Consider the following 14,717-nt stretch of genomic DNA (forward strand, 5'->3'; position numbering starts at 1 on the left):
CAGAAGCCTAAAAAAGGCAGGATTCACTCCAGGATGAGGTTTTTTGGCTTAAAATACTCATGGCACTGCACTTCTTTTGGCACGTAGCTAGTTTTGTGATGACTGCTGTCATTCCCCCTAAGGAATATACCCCAGGGATGTATCACTACCCACTTAATGTATGATTTACCTCAAACAGTACTGCACTTCCACACAGGCAGCAGTGACATGATACTCGTGAGCCCATTTAAGCACCAGTTTAGTGCTTGCAGAATTAGGGCCCTTGATTGTAATTCTTACAGAGCAGAGGCTGCCTTTATTCTGCATTTTCTACACTAACTGCTTTGATCGTGACAGAAGCTACTGCAATAGTAATTACCTGTAGGATCTATGAGTAGATGGGCTGTTTGAAGAATAACCAAATTCCATGGTATAGTGTGAACGTTCAGTAGCTGGTGATGGTGGTGGGTTCAAAATCTGAGGAGTAAGAAAGAAAAAAAGGCACTTTTAAGAAGGAAATATACAAAGGGGACCTGAGAAAACACCAGTTTATAGTTTTTAGTACTGTCTAATAGGAACCTTAAGTAAAGGACTGCATACATACATAGCCCTCCCAGCAAACAGGATTTTTTTCCTGTTTATTCCCCAGCTCTTAAGCAGACCCTGGAAATGCCATTTGTTGCCATTCCTATTGGCTACTACTAAGCTCTTCTCAAAAAGTGCCAACTGCTTTGGCTATTTTGACATAGCCAGTGATGAGAAGTGAAGTTGCAGCAAGCTGTTCAATTCTAGATTGTCACTAGGGATACCACTACCCAAGGCACACTGGCAAATCTTTGCTCCTGCAAGCTGCAGTCTCCAAGTATTGATCTGCTTATTGCAGCATGCTGGCCAAGGCAAGCATTTCTTCCCTATGCAGGCATGTTCTTACTCCATGTATTTGGATTAATTTAAAGCTGATTTAAAGCCTGATCAGAATTGAAAACCAACAGTTGAAGATTCCAGCCTTCACTGACCAAAAATGGGACTCTTTAACACTCGACAGTGGCTTGGCAAGCTCCATAAAAATACCCAAACCAACCACCACAGATGCTAGAAATGAAGACACAGGGAGCCCTCTAGGGCTGGCACCAACTGTTACACAGCAGTTAGTGCGGCACACTACACATTTGTGATGGAGGGATGTTACAGAGCTGCAAAACACTTGTTTACTTATTTACCTGTCACTTGTAAGACACATGACACAAAGCTTCATTTTAATTCCTTGACAGGTCTGTACAGAATCAATCTTAGTTTTACTTTCAGAGGCACATGGCAGAGTATAATGAAAGGCGATCTCTCTGGCAGAGCTGCTCAACATCTACAGGGATTTTTTTCATTTCCCCCTGACATTCAATCTAATATCTTTCTTCCTGGCACTGAGCTCTCTCACAACTTTTTTTAATTAAGTGAAAATTTCTAGACCATTTTGGAAAAAGACAATCCTTTTCCCTTTCAAAATAATTTACTCCATATCCAAACAAGTTTATTATACTAGAATTCTAAATCAAAACATTAATCTGTCAATTGATGAACCTTTAGAAAGACACTGTCGCTTCCCTAAAAGTTATTAAAGGTTTATGAATAACAGAATGACTTACTGGAGGAAAGTAAGTGCCTTTGGTACTTGAAGAACTACTGGAGGAGGCTCCTGTAACATGGGCTCTGTCATAGGGTGGGCCACTGCTCCCTCCCATAATACTGAGGGAGCTGATGACAGATTTACCTCGAGACATACCTGAAGAACAGAGATGTATGTCAGTATTCAGTTCTTGCTCAATTCACAGAAAAAAGGAAGCTTAAAAAAATAATCTGAAGGACAACAGCAGTATAAGCACAACTTGCAACCCAAAAATTAATTATCTAGTTATTAAAACCAAATTATGCTCTGAGAGGAGCCTGCTGGATCTAAAAGCCACAAATTACAGTACATATTTAATCAATATATACAGAAGCACTGCGTATAGATGAAGTGCCATGTTGTGGTTAAGTTTTACTTTTTAAACAGCAGTAGGATCAGGTGCTTGGACTGGTACTGGAAAGTTCATCATTAAATGAAATAAGTTGAGACCAAAGTTATGGCTGATCATTACAGACTCGGCAAGAAGTCTCACAAGCATACAAACTTAGACTGCAAACCTACCAAGAATGATTACATAATGTTTAAAGTCCCATTAATATAACTCTGTGTAACTTTACCCTGTACTGTTGTGAAAATTTGCTGTGCTGCAATAGCCCAAAAAGGGGATTCCTTAGTAGCAAAAGAAGAAAATCCACAGTGTGTGCATTTATTTAAGCTTAGGTTCTGCTAAGTACCTAAATGCTTATGAACAGCACGGGCAAAATAGCAGTTCATGATTGTAAAGAAGGATGACAACAAGCCTTGGCAGTCCTGGTGTCCCACAGCTTCCAAGAACTGCATCTGGAGCAGACATTTCCTGTACACAGATGCACAGTATCCTCAAGTACAGCTGTAGGCTGCCAAGGACAAGGATCATCCCCTTTACTTACCAGGGAGAGACCCTGACAGAGAGCTTGGATGAGGCACATAGCCCAGAGGTACCGAGGCTGGTCCGTGCACCACGTAATCATTGGTCATGGTTTCCCCATCGCCCTTCATGCGTGGGCACAGCACCCTCTGACAGATGAAGTACATTGCTCCCACTACAAAGACTGTAAGGATCACACCAATGATGGAGCCTATGGTGTTGTTGGGCTGTGGTGCTGGTTCCTCTGTTGTGTCTGAAAGGGAAAAGGAGAAAATCAGACCATGTAAGTTTAGACCAACATCAATTTTTCTTGCATCTTTCCACTTTCCTCTTTTTCTGTAGGCGGACAACAACTTTCAAATTAATATATGGGAAGAACAAACAGGCCCTAGGACAGGTCTGTTCTAAGACTCTGAGTGTCCATAAGGGCTACCTGCAGCCTCCAAAATGACCTCCAAACATGCCATGAGGTTTTTCGGATCACAAATAACAGGAAATGAGCAGTAAGTACATGCATGTGCAGGGGGAATGATGGCCCTGCTCTTGGCTTCAGTCTGACAAGCAGAGCTTTCCTTTGAACTTGATGAACAAGACCTGCAGCCAGGTCTCCAGATGACACTGTGCAGGGGACTCCTCTTGTGCTTTTCTTGTCACACCTCAGCTATCAGGGTAACAGACTGGCCCTCTCTTTTCCCAGCAATGTAACAATCACTTATGGTGCACCATCTTGACTGTTCAGCAGCGATGAATTTGGGGTTTGCTGCTGTTTATTAAATGACCTAAACTATTCCACATCTGACCCACCCTTATGGTTACAGATACAGCTGAGCATCAGCCTGAAAGTGCCACCTTATGAGGAATCTGTGCCCAAAACAATTATTCAACAGTCAAAATGAGTGGCTTTCTCTGCAAGACCAATTCTAAGCAATGACACTTCCAGGAGTAAATGACAACCCCCTGCCTGTGCTTATGAATTTGACAAGAAAGGCAGACTTTAAAGTATTTTTCTGTTCCAGTCAGTGTTTTACATCTTAGACATTACTGAAAGCTTTTACCTCAACACATTTCCTACTCTCTGAACACCAAACCCACACTTGAACCAACTTCTCACAGTCTACAGAGATAAGTAAACAGACTTCTGATCATAGTAAAAGAGGGATGGTGACAACTGCCATCTTATTCTGGGTAGGCCAATTTCCCATCCTCTGTTAAAAAATTTGGAGAACATACACAAGGGATCTACACAAGCCTGTGATAATGTCACTAGTGACTTGGTAGCATGACAGAACATCTCTTAATACTCCTTCTTAAGATCAAAGGTCCAACTCTGGCTTTGTATTTTCAAATTATTTGTGCGCTAGCTGTGATATATGGATCTCTAACACAAGACAAGATGTCCCTATTTATAATTTCTTTTAAAGCACCAACAGCGAAAGTGAACTTTCGAGTTGGAATTTTGAAGGCAGTGGCTTTCTTGTAGAGCCCTGGAGATTTCAAGGTCGGGGATATCACGTTACAAATCAGAAATCAAGCTCAGAATTACATCCTTTCAAGATAAAAAAAAGAAATTTTAGAAGGTTTACTCTATAAACAGAGTGCTCCTCTGATTCTGAAAGCACCTGCTATTAATTCTCTGGATGAGAATACCATGAAGCAGAGAAGTTATATATGAACGCTTTATGCCAAGAGATTTTTTAACATTGCACCAACTCACCATATAAACATTATAGTAAAACAAACCTTTTACTTCTTTTAAAATTTAAAAAAAGTGAGAAGAAAAGTAACAGGCATTCCCTGCCTTAGAAACTACTTCTTCAGTATACTAATTATTTTTGTTATTTCTGTTCTACCACATTGTGCATTAATTGCATGACAGCAGTTATGAAGAAAAGCATTAATTCTGGGAACAACTAATTCACTCTGCATGGCAGAATAAAATCAAACTCGTAGGAAAGATGAGAAGCAATTTTTGGATACTGCAGCTAAGTCTCCAGTCTCAGACAGTACACTTACAACATCCTTGCTCATCAGAGCTGTCACTGCAGTCCAGGTTGTGATCACACTTCTTGCTTTTCCCGATGCACTGCCCACTGGCACAGCGGAACTGATCTGTTAAACACAGCACTGCAAAGAACCCCCACACCAACAGTCAGCATCAGAAACTTCTCTGGAAAATCATTAAGAAATAAAGACACCAAAGCATACAATCAGGAGTATCTTGGGAGAGTTTGGAGTGCTGCAAGCTTCATTTCTGGAAGGAGCCAGTGGCACACAAAGTCCCTCACATGAACCATGCAGAACAAGTGACTCAGTGTTCTGTTGAGGATAGTGCACACTGGTACCTGGGCTTTATTGCCTGCTTACAGTAAGAACACTTCAAGATAAAGTGATCCTCATTTAAAATAATTCAGAGGCCATTAAGAAGAAAAGCACTTATCCCAGGACATGGTTATTGCAATATTACTATAAGAATCTACAAACCCAAGCATTTACTATAAGAGAGAAGAATTAAGTTATGAAAAATAAATCTGCCAAACCCTGATAGTAATTTTTTTTTAAGAAAGATAAATGTCCTTCTTTATGTTCTTTTGCTCTTCCTGTAAACCAGAGAAGTCCTCAATCATGAGATAATATGTTGACTTGATATTATGTTTTTAAACTGGAACAGAGGACAAAATAGAAAACTCAAGCTTTGCCAGCACACTGAAAAAAATAAAAGGTACTCCAGGCAAGGTGTTGGCTGCTGTTCCCACATATTCTTGCCCCCTGTTTCTCATAAATCCAGAAATACTTTTTTGTCTTCAGCTGAATTAAGAAGTTAAACTAAAGGCTTTTCTGATTTGTAATGAACTTGAATACTCTCAGCAACAGGACCACTGAAGGTGATAAACAGTCCCTAGTCTGACATCTCCAGTTGGTGAATGACAACTGGGAAGTTAACTTGCACAACACATTTTCAGATGTCAGCATCTCAGCTAGGTAATAATCACCTTTCAGCACACGGGAATTTCAGCTCTGTGTTTTTGTTTGAGCTAGAGCACATCTTTTGGAAAGAAATATAGCCTTGATTTAAAGACATTTCAACAGTCTCCACAAGGAAGGAAAATGCACTGAAAGAATATAAAGAAGTATCCTTTCGAGCATACAAGCTGTCCCTACAACTCTTCACTACATCTGCAATAGGGAAAGGATGAGTTTGCTCAGATTTCATGTTTTGTAGTGGTGAGGCAGTTTGGATTTTACCAGCAAAACTTGTCCTTTCCAAAATGAATGTAATTCTCATTGTGCTGGCAACAGCACTTCCCTCTGTAAAGATGTCTTAAATAGTCTCTTTTGCTGTGCTCTACAGGAAGAAGAGGTCTCCAGAAATCTCCTCTGTCTCTCACTCCCATTTACTCAGAAAAGCTAATTTTGTTCAGGTATTGTAAAATAAACAATCCCAAAACCTTTACATGGTACAAGGCACACAAAAAGCTATGACAAGGATTTGCTCCACTTTGTAGTTCACCCCCATATACTAGGTTTTTAGAGCTTATAATCATGCCATTTTTGATAGTTCTTTTCACAGACAACATTTAAGCCACTCTGATGAGATCACTCTTTATTTCCACTTCACAGGTAGAGAAACAAAAGTATGGTGTTATGAAATAACTTATATTTAACAGACCAGCTTAAAAACTAGCAGAAATTTGTATCTTTTCAAATCCTACTCAGCAATAATGCTGGTACTCATCCCAGTGTCCCTGTGACAGGTACATTTCCATCCCACTTGGCAGTATGCTACGTACCTTCACAGTTCTTCTCATCTGAGTTGTCCTGACAATTCGCTTCCCCGTTGCAGCGCAAGGCACTGTCTATGCACTGCCCACTCTCACACTGGAACTGGCTGTCAGAGCACAATGGGCAGTTCTTCTCATCACTGTGGTCTTCACACTCAGTGAACCCATCGCAGCGCCAGGCCACCGGGATGCAGTCAATCTCACCTGTGAAACAGGTGAACTGCTGAGGGGAGCATGTTGGTGGTTCTTTGAAAATCAAGCAAACAAACAGAAGTTAAAAATCTAGGTGAACAAACAGCAGATCAGGACAGGTAAGGGCATGAGCTCAGCTGCTTTCCTATATCAAAGCAGCTGATGAACAACATGCCACATCATAAGGTCACTTCCACAGCCACTGTGTTCACAGCCACTTTTGCAGACCTTGAGGCCAATGTGACTGATGCAGGCTCACATCAATGGGGGCTTGACAGATGAAGAACAACAGGAACAAAGAAACACGCACACTCAAAACACAATTAGTTTCTTCCTTTCCCACTTCAGACTGTCATACCTTTCTCTTAGTAACATTTCAAGTCAAAGTCATCACACTCTTCAACTCACCTTTTCCTGCCACACCACTGTATACAGAGCCAATGGCTTATCCTCTTTTTCATGTTTGACAGTCATTGTATAGAAGATGTTAAAAGGATGTAATTTGCTGCAGATGGATGCACTGTGACTCAGTGTCTAGTTATGCGCTCTTCACAGCTCTATTCAGTCAAAATTATTTTAAAACAAACTGCTCCATCTAGTCAAGTTCCACTACCTCAACACATCTGTTAGCTGTTATTTAACATTTACTACATTAACTGTTAATCTCAGGCAGCAAATAAGTGTGGATATTTTCCCTTTTTTTAATCCCGCTTTCCTCCTGTGGCTTTTTGGCCTGGTATTAAACTTGCTCTGAGAAAATATCTGGATTATGTTAGCTCTTGTTCCATTGTGAGACCACACGTCGCCTCAATGGCAAGATGATTGCATAATAAATCCATTCAGTCCAGTGGCGCCAAAGTGCCTGTCCTCTCCCCCATTCTAGCCCCACCCCTGGAGATATCAGGGCATGGGCTACAATGGCCATATCACCATGGAAGGAGGCAACTTGCCTTTCTGGGTCTGGAGTTCAGAAAGACATGCACAGGGTGAGCTTGGGGAGGACAACAGAGGAGTACAAAACAGCACAGACTATGCAATGTGCCAGAATGTGAGAATCTACCACTACCTGGAAAGGCAGAACATGGCAAGTGACACCAAAAAGTAATAAAAATCATACAATTCAAGAATCAAGTTGAAATAATTCAACTTGAGTCTTAAATATGAGTCTTAAGTAGAAAGGGTGAACAGAAATCCTTACTCAACAGTTAGGGATCTTTTTCCTCTTCCCTTACTCCTTCTCAATACTTGCAAATTTAGCTGGAGGGTGGAGGGAAAGAGGTGAGTCTGTACAGGTATGTAACAGCACCTGGTGCACTGTCACATTCCTCTGGTTCAGAAGCCATCCCTGAAGATGGAGACCCTCCCCAAGGCCGAAGCTAAGAGCTCAGTGAAACAGAACTTGGGAAGGACTCACCTCCACAGGACAGCTCATCCTGCAGCAGCACCAGGTGCACGGGGCAAGAGCAGCGAGTAGAGCCATCCCCCTTCACAATGCAAATATGCGAGCAGCCGCCATTATCTTGAGAGCACGGATGCTGTCCTAGGATTTTAAAAATTAGACAGGGACTGATAAGAAATCCCTAACTATTTTATGACCTTTCAGTAATTTCTTCATTACCCCCTACCCCCTGGAGAGAGGATGAATTAAAAATCTCTGTTAATATTGTATTTTGTTGTGTGTATTTCTCCCTTTACACACATCTATAATTACAGCATACATTGGTAACTCTCAATGATCTGAAACTACTCTAAGAATTCATACTAGAACAGTACTCAAAGCATTTTGCTTCTTGTGTGAGGTAACATTAGTTCTCTGCAGCAAATAGCACATTAGTAATACAAAAAGATATCTTGGATTCGATACTCCATTTTCTCTACCAAAGACCATTTAAAAAATAAACTTTTCTAATTTATAAATTCTGAAGCTTCTACTCTATCTCTGAAACTCAAATTAACATGCTCTAGATAAATATCTATCTTCATTTTAATGTTTAATAAGGACAACATACTTCCCTTGGAACTCCTGACAGACTTACTGAGATTAATAGCACACAAAACTAGTAGTAGTCTGCACTGATGTTTTAAACATCCCCAGACATTTTTCTACATATTTCTCCAAGGCATGCAACACAGCCTACTAACCAGGCCTATTTCCTCCAAGATGACAGCAACTCCACTACTTTAACCATTCATCTCCCACCACTTCAAGCATGTGTGTGTGGAAGGGCCTGGTAAGCAGAAAATTTTTAAAAGTGCAGCCATGATCAACACAAATTGCTATTTAATACACACTTCCTTTGTGCAATGCAATGTTGCTCTTCTGTCAATTCACTTTCAGTATGAAACACCACCACCAAAAATTGTTCACTCTGCCTTCAAGACAGCCAGTCCTCTGAGACATTGACAGATAGTGACAGGCCCTGAGAGCTGTGCTTGCCTAAACAGTGAACACCCAATAGCAATGCACTAGCATGATCCAGAAAGTCCTCTATTAGGGATAACAGGACATTTCCACTGTGTCTAGAGACACTCAAATGCCAGGTGCCTGGATGGGACTACCAGTCAAGTTGTCATCAGCAATGAAACATGCTGCTGGGGTTATGATAGATTTCCAGTCCGTTGCCAAGTGCCTGAAGGAAACAACCTAACAGCACAGATACCAACTTCTCACCCCTTCCATCTGCACTGATGTTGATCAGCAACAAGGCACAACAGGCTCATGTCTCTTGGCTCGAGTCTCACAGGACCTGTTTACACCTCAAGCAGGATTGCACTCACTGTATTCCTGCAGGTTGAGCTCCTTCACAGCATGGATGTCACTGAGTTGTGCAATACGAGCCTGGACCTTTGTACGTCCTTCTCGACCGGTCATATCAATCTTTTCAATCATCTGCTGCTGCCTGTCAATCCAGTACAGCCAGTTCTCAAAGACAGTTAGTCCCACAGGCTGCAAGATATTGGAGTCTTCCAAAACAATCCGGTTAGCACCTGCAGAAGGGAAAGAGTGTTTTGGTTCAACTAGGCAAAACTATCAGAAGCATCTCCTACACTACTCATACCATTATTTTTCACTACTTTTATGCTACTGGGTAAGTCTACTACAAAAACCCAGGCAATACTGTATCCTCTGATGCAAGACTAATGCATTTTGCAGAGAGATGATAATTTTTTTTTTTTCTGCTTTCACCAAGGAGAGAGTTTTTGTTCTCAAAAAATATCTAGTGTAGTTAAGAAGCACCAGGAGTGGAGGGGCTCATCTCTCATGAGCCTTTTGAACCTCTTATCAATGTGATGGAAATCAGTACCTCTTTTATTCTTCTTTCCTACTTCAAGAGATTAATTGCTTTGTCTTGCCATACAACAGGGAATAAGAAGATGGATTATTGGCTTCAGATAACCCATAAAATATAAATTCCAAATTAAAGCAGGGTAATTAGGACTTCTCACATGAATGAATAGATTAACACTTTTGACTTCCTCATGTTCTTTTCTTTCAGCTACGTTACCTTCACTAAGCTATTAGTGCTAAATTGTGAATGCTCCTTTCTTTTCAGCAAATACTTACTTTCCTGAGTTCCTTAGCAATCACCAGGAGCAGGCCTTACACCTCTAAAGAGTGGTTGTTGATTTCTATGCCAGATTTTCTGCCATTAAATACAGTCAAAAGTGACTGTCACATTTCATGGTTTACTCTCCACATGAACAGAACACAGTCAACAGTTGTTTTAAAGGTATCACTAAAGTCTGTCTGAAGACAGTGAGGACTTTGTAACTCACACAGAACAAAAATATTAGTCAAAACCTGAGGGCTCAGGAGGGAGGCTTAATCCATGCTTTCTTTATTTAACACAATGATATGGTCATTAACAGTCAAATATTCAGTGAGTTGATCAAATTCTGAGCACAAAATTACTTGCAAAGCACATGGAATATGCTTCAATTTTGAGAAGCTGAAACAGGATCATACAAGCTAAAGCTGAAAAAATTGTCTATAAATCCTGGTATTTATGACATCTGAGCTCACTGCTGTGCTTATTTTTCACTTCTGCTACAGCAAACAATAGCTTTACATTGGTCATTCATAGAATCATTTACCATAAGTTTTTATATTTTTGTTCTGTACAAATATACTGGAATAACTGAATACCAGGGGGGAAAAATTTACCTTAGCCACACAAGATAACCATATAGGACAAGAAGACATATGTACTTTGTGATTTTATACTTCAAATAAATTCTGTCCCTCTCTGCTTTGTTTAGTAGTACGAAAGGGTTTTTTGCTTGTTGAGAATTTAATCAACATTATGTCAATTATGATGACTTAGAAACAAATTCAGCTATGAAAAAAATATATTTACCTCCTTTTCACTAAATACGCAGAGAGCTCAGAAGTTAAGTAACCTTCCAAACATTTACTAAGTGTTAAAAACTGAAGGAAAACATGGGAATTCAAATCAGCTAGGCTGGGCTCTCACTACCACTTTGGAGCAACACCAGCAATGATCTGATTAAGAAAAGATGTTGATGAATTCTGAAGGAGGCTATACCGAGACTGATGTAGAAATTAATAGACTGAGTGATATAAGTCAACCTAAGTAACTGCAACTATCTATTGAACTCCTATAACATGACTAATTCTGTCAGGAAAACGTAAGAAACAGAAACCTGCATCTTGAGAAATAAAGTTAAGTTGAGAATAGGGCAGAATGCAAGGAATACAAAGGAAGGAATACAAAAGCTAAAACCTTGACCTACCCAAATGGAGTCTGTACATGCCCTCCTCTGCCATGCCCACTCAGTCAGCATGGCATTTTGCAGTATGTTCCTAAAGCTCTGAAGCTTAATATTCTCACTCCGTTAATGTCTTAATCTTTCTTTTTAATATTTGTGCTCAAGTGTAATTGACTATTTCTAACTAACCTGAGACATTAAATCCCTTCTTCCATCAACCAACAATGAAACCTGAAGCTGACTCATAAGGGTGCTAGTCTCCTTTATTGGGAATGTCAGATGAAAGGGAGACATGATTAAGAGGAGCTTTGTCTCCTGGCATCACCATCTCCTTTCCAGCAATACCATTTACAAAAAGATTTAAAACCAACCAAATAAATACACACCCATAGTTCATTTTATTTCCAAATTACTTAATTCCAGAATCATTAGACATTTCCAAATCACACTAATTATTCTGGAATAGAAGAACTAATTTCCAAATAGTTTCCATGGTAGGGAGCTAATTCCAGTCATCTTTTCATAAGCAAACCCTTAATCATGTGAAGAATCTGGTTAACTTCAATAGAATCTCCCATTTGGGCAGAATAACCAAGTCCTAACTTCATGCCTGAAAGACAGGGAGGAAAAGAAGAACTACATCACATAAAAGGCATTCTAGCTGTCCTTGTCTTTATGGGTATTGGAATATACAGAACTGACAGAGCAAGAGACTGAGTGTTTTTAAGAAGCTAACATGCAGAAAAATTACTCTGCGGGTCAAAAGAGCTTATGAATCAGCATTCCTAAGCACAGGAATGCATCTTAGCAGTTAGCAATTTATCGTGGTGATTATAGCAATCTATTTGTGTTGTAAATGCCAAAATCAAGGGAGGTTTTGGAACATTTTTTTCTTCATGCTCTTTGAAATATGGTTTGTAAAGTAAAAACTTTTACTTCATAATATTGGTGATCCAACAGCCACATCTTTAAGGAAAAAAAAAAAAAAAAGCAGACTGATTAAACCTAGACTGAATTAGAATTTGGACCCATCTCCTTGTCTGGTGTCCTAATTTCAGGCAAATAATTGACAAAGAGAAATAAAGCACATTTAATATTCTCCTGCCTGTTACTCTACTCATGCAAACCCTGGATCTAGGACAGCTTGGAACGTACCAAGCAACACCACAGAACTTTTTTTTGTTCTTGTTCTTTAATAATTCACTAACTCATGTTGTGTCTTGCATTTTAAAACCCTAAACAATCATGATATCATAGTTCAGTAGTGACCCTAAATTTTCCAGTGACACACTACTGAGCTTTAATTCAAATCATCTAGGAAAAACAAACAAAAAGCTTATTTGTTTTTCAAACCAAAAGCTTATTCTAGGAACTTAACAAAAGGCTGAAAATCAAAGTGGTATCAACAGGGTTACATGCTGCTACTTTGAATGAAGGTACTATGTCATAAGTGGAAGACATTACCACAAACATTACTGCAAGCTGTCATAACTCCTTTTATGTTTTCAACTGTCATTTCCAGCAACAACTTCCAGCCCAATCTGTATCACCGATTAGTACTGATGCTACATGAGGCAGCTGAGCTTATCCAGCAGTTTTCTGGATTAGGCTAGTAAATGAAAGACATTTGTCTTTCTTACCCAATCTGGACCATATAATTTTCCCCTCTTCTCTTGCTCCACTTCTGGTTGCTTGCTGGACTCTCTCTTTCCCGAAACAATGCAGCTTTCCAAGCCAACAGAACACCAATCTCTATTTGTCTTTTTCTGTATAATGTTGTTAGGTCATTGTGAAATAGGCTGAATGAATTCATAGAGGAGGTTAGGCAAGCAGTGTAACCAATCTTGGGGAGCAAGCAAAGAGAATTCCACAGCTGGAAAAGGAAGGCTTGAGGACAGAGAGATATTACATCTTCTCTATCCTTCTCACATCTTTTCACCCCAAATGACAAGTAAAAAAGTAACCTGGACACCTGCTGCTTCAACTCTGCAGGACATATTTTTCCACTAACAGGGAACTTTCCTCTGATTGACAGATTACTGCGCCAAAAGCAATGCCTTTAAAAACAACCCTTTTTCTCCCCTTTCCAAAACTGCTGCTATTTATTCATCAACTAACTTTGTGAAACTACACAAAGGTTTTGCAGTGAGAAACCAAAGTAAATAGCATATGTAGCAATTAATAATGCAAATCACAGTCATGAAACTGTAAAGACATGCTGCATGAATCATGCACATTCCCTAGCTGGGAATTCAGGGAGTGATTAGAATCATAGACTGTTTACAGCAGAAAGGTAAAGATGACACCTTTCTTTGCATTCCCCCCACCCACACCACACAAATGAATCACTGAATTAAGGTGCTGCTCTACCTGAAAGGTCACTGCTTTCAATTCTGCGCAGATCTGAGTCAGCCCAGAACAACTTGCCCAGCTGGCCATCAACAGCTAAGGCGATGGGCTTGCTCAAACCGCTGAAAAAAAGGACTTCTCGCTCAGTTCCATCCAATGCTGCTCTCTCAATTTTAGGAGATCTCTCCTGGAGGTTGGTGAAATACATGTATCTGGAACAGGATGATTAGAGGAAAAAAAAGTTCATTTGATCATTCCACATTTTTGCTATAAATCCAAGACATCTTAACAAATGTCAAAGTTGTTTTTCATTCTGACAAACAGAAAACTAGCTGCAGCAAGAAAACAACTTGATTCTCAAAACCCAGGGCATGAATTTTCCTACATACCCTTTCTCTGGATTCACCACAATGGCTCTGGGTCTATCCTGATCCCCCTTGAGCACAACTCCCATGGGTCTCCCATCCAGGTGAGTCACGTTGATGACATTGGTGGCCTCACAGGTCCAGTAGATGTAGCGGCTGTAGATGTCAATGCTCAGGTCGTAGGGCTGCATATCCAGATTCTGATTGGGAACTGGACTTGTCACAACAGTGAGGCTCTGCAAAGGAAAGAGAAACAACACACAGGAGAACATTTAATCTTAATCTACTGTGAATAACTTTATTTGCTAAGGATGCACCATGTCTAAGTATTGCTCAGAAAAAGGAGACAGCTAAAATATTAGCATAAAGTAAGGAGAGACCCAAGTTCTGTTGCCACACAACACCTTTGATAAGAAAGAGACACTTAGTCCTGATGGGTTGCTGTAATCACAATCACACAAGCTGACTGCAGCTTGTAAAACTTTGTAAGTTTGACCAATAAGTCCAAATTGTGTCCGTGTTCAAGGACCAGAGTCAGCTCCTATATTTCCTCTACTTTTTTGACGACTCAAGAGTTCAGTTTGGATAGACCCAAACCCAGCATGTTTAACACTCTACAAGAGAAATGTACCACCACTAATTCCCAAAGCTGCAGTTGAGCAGAGAAAAATGAAGGCAAAGTGAGGCCAGAAAGCACTTGAAATGCTGGCCTCATTCTTCTCCACTACTGCTGCCATCTCAAGTGGAGGACATGAGGGTGGTTAATAAATGGAAGGCAGCTCTGGCAGAGATGG

General features: G+C 40.1%; 1 protein-coding gene across 6 annotated transcripts in view; it reads right to left on the reverse strand.

Annotated features, from left to right (window-relative positions):
* LRP6 (LDL receptor related protein 6) overlaps positions 1–14,717 on the reverse strand; it is a 133,744-nt gene that overhangs the window by 12,829 nt on the left and 106,198 nt on the right. For 4 of the 6 annotated variants that reach the window (XM_085568169.1, XM_085568167.1, XM_021535113.4 and 1 more), the window contains 9 exons: positions 13,948–14,159; positions 13,580–13,770; positions 9,257–9,466; positions 7,893–8,018; positions 6,296–6,532; positions 4,521–4,631; positions 2,530–2,760; positions 1,620–1,756; positions 359–456 (listed from right to left, as the gene is read on the reverse strand). In XM_085568169.1, the coding sequence (XP_085424295.1) occupies positions 359–456; positions 1,620–1,756; positions 2,530–2,760; positions 4,521–4,631; positions 6,296–6,532; positions 7,893–8,018; positions 9,257–9,466; positions 13,580–13,770; positions 13,948–14,159 (1,553 nt within the window). The remainder of the gene's footprint in view (positions 1–358; positions 457–1,619; positions 1,757–2,529; positions 2,761–4,520; positions 4,632–6,295; positions 6,533–7,892; positions 8,019–9,256; positions 9,467–13,579; positions 13,771–13,947; positions 14,160–14,717) is intronic. The other 2 variants (XM_085568168.1, XM_021535114.4) reach the window with 1 other exon arrangement.

Source organism: Lonchura striata, chromosome 1A (genome assembly GCF_050655825.1).
Source record: "Lonchura striata isolate lonStrDom1 chromosome 1A, ASM5065582v1, whole genome shotgun sequence".
NCBI classification, from domain to species: Eukaryota; Metazoa; Chordata; class Aves; order Passeriformes; family Estrildidae; genus Lonchura; species Lonchura striata.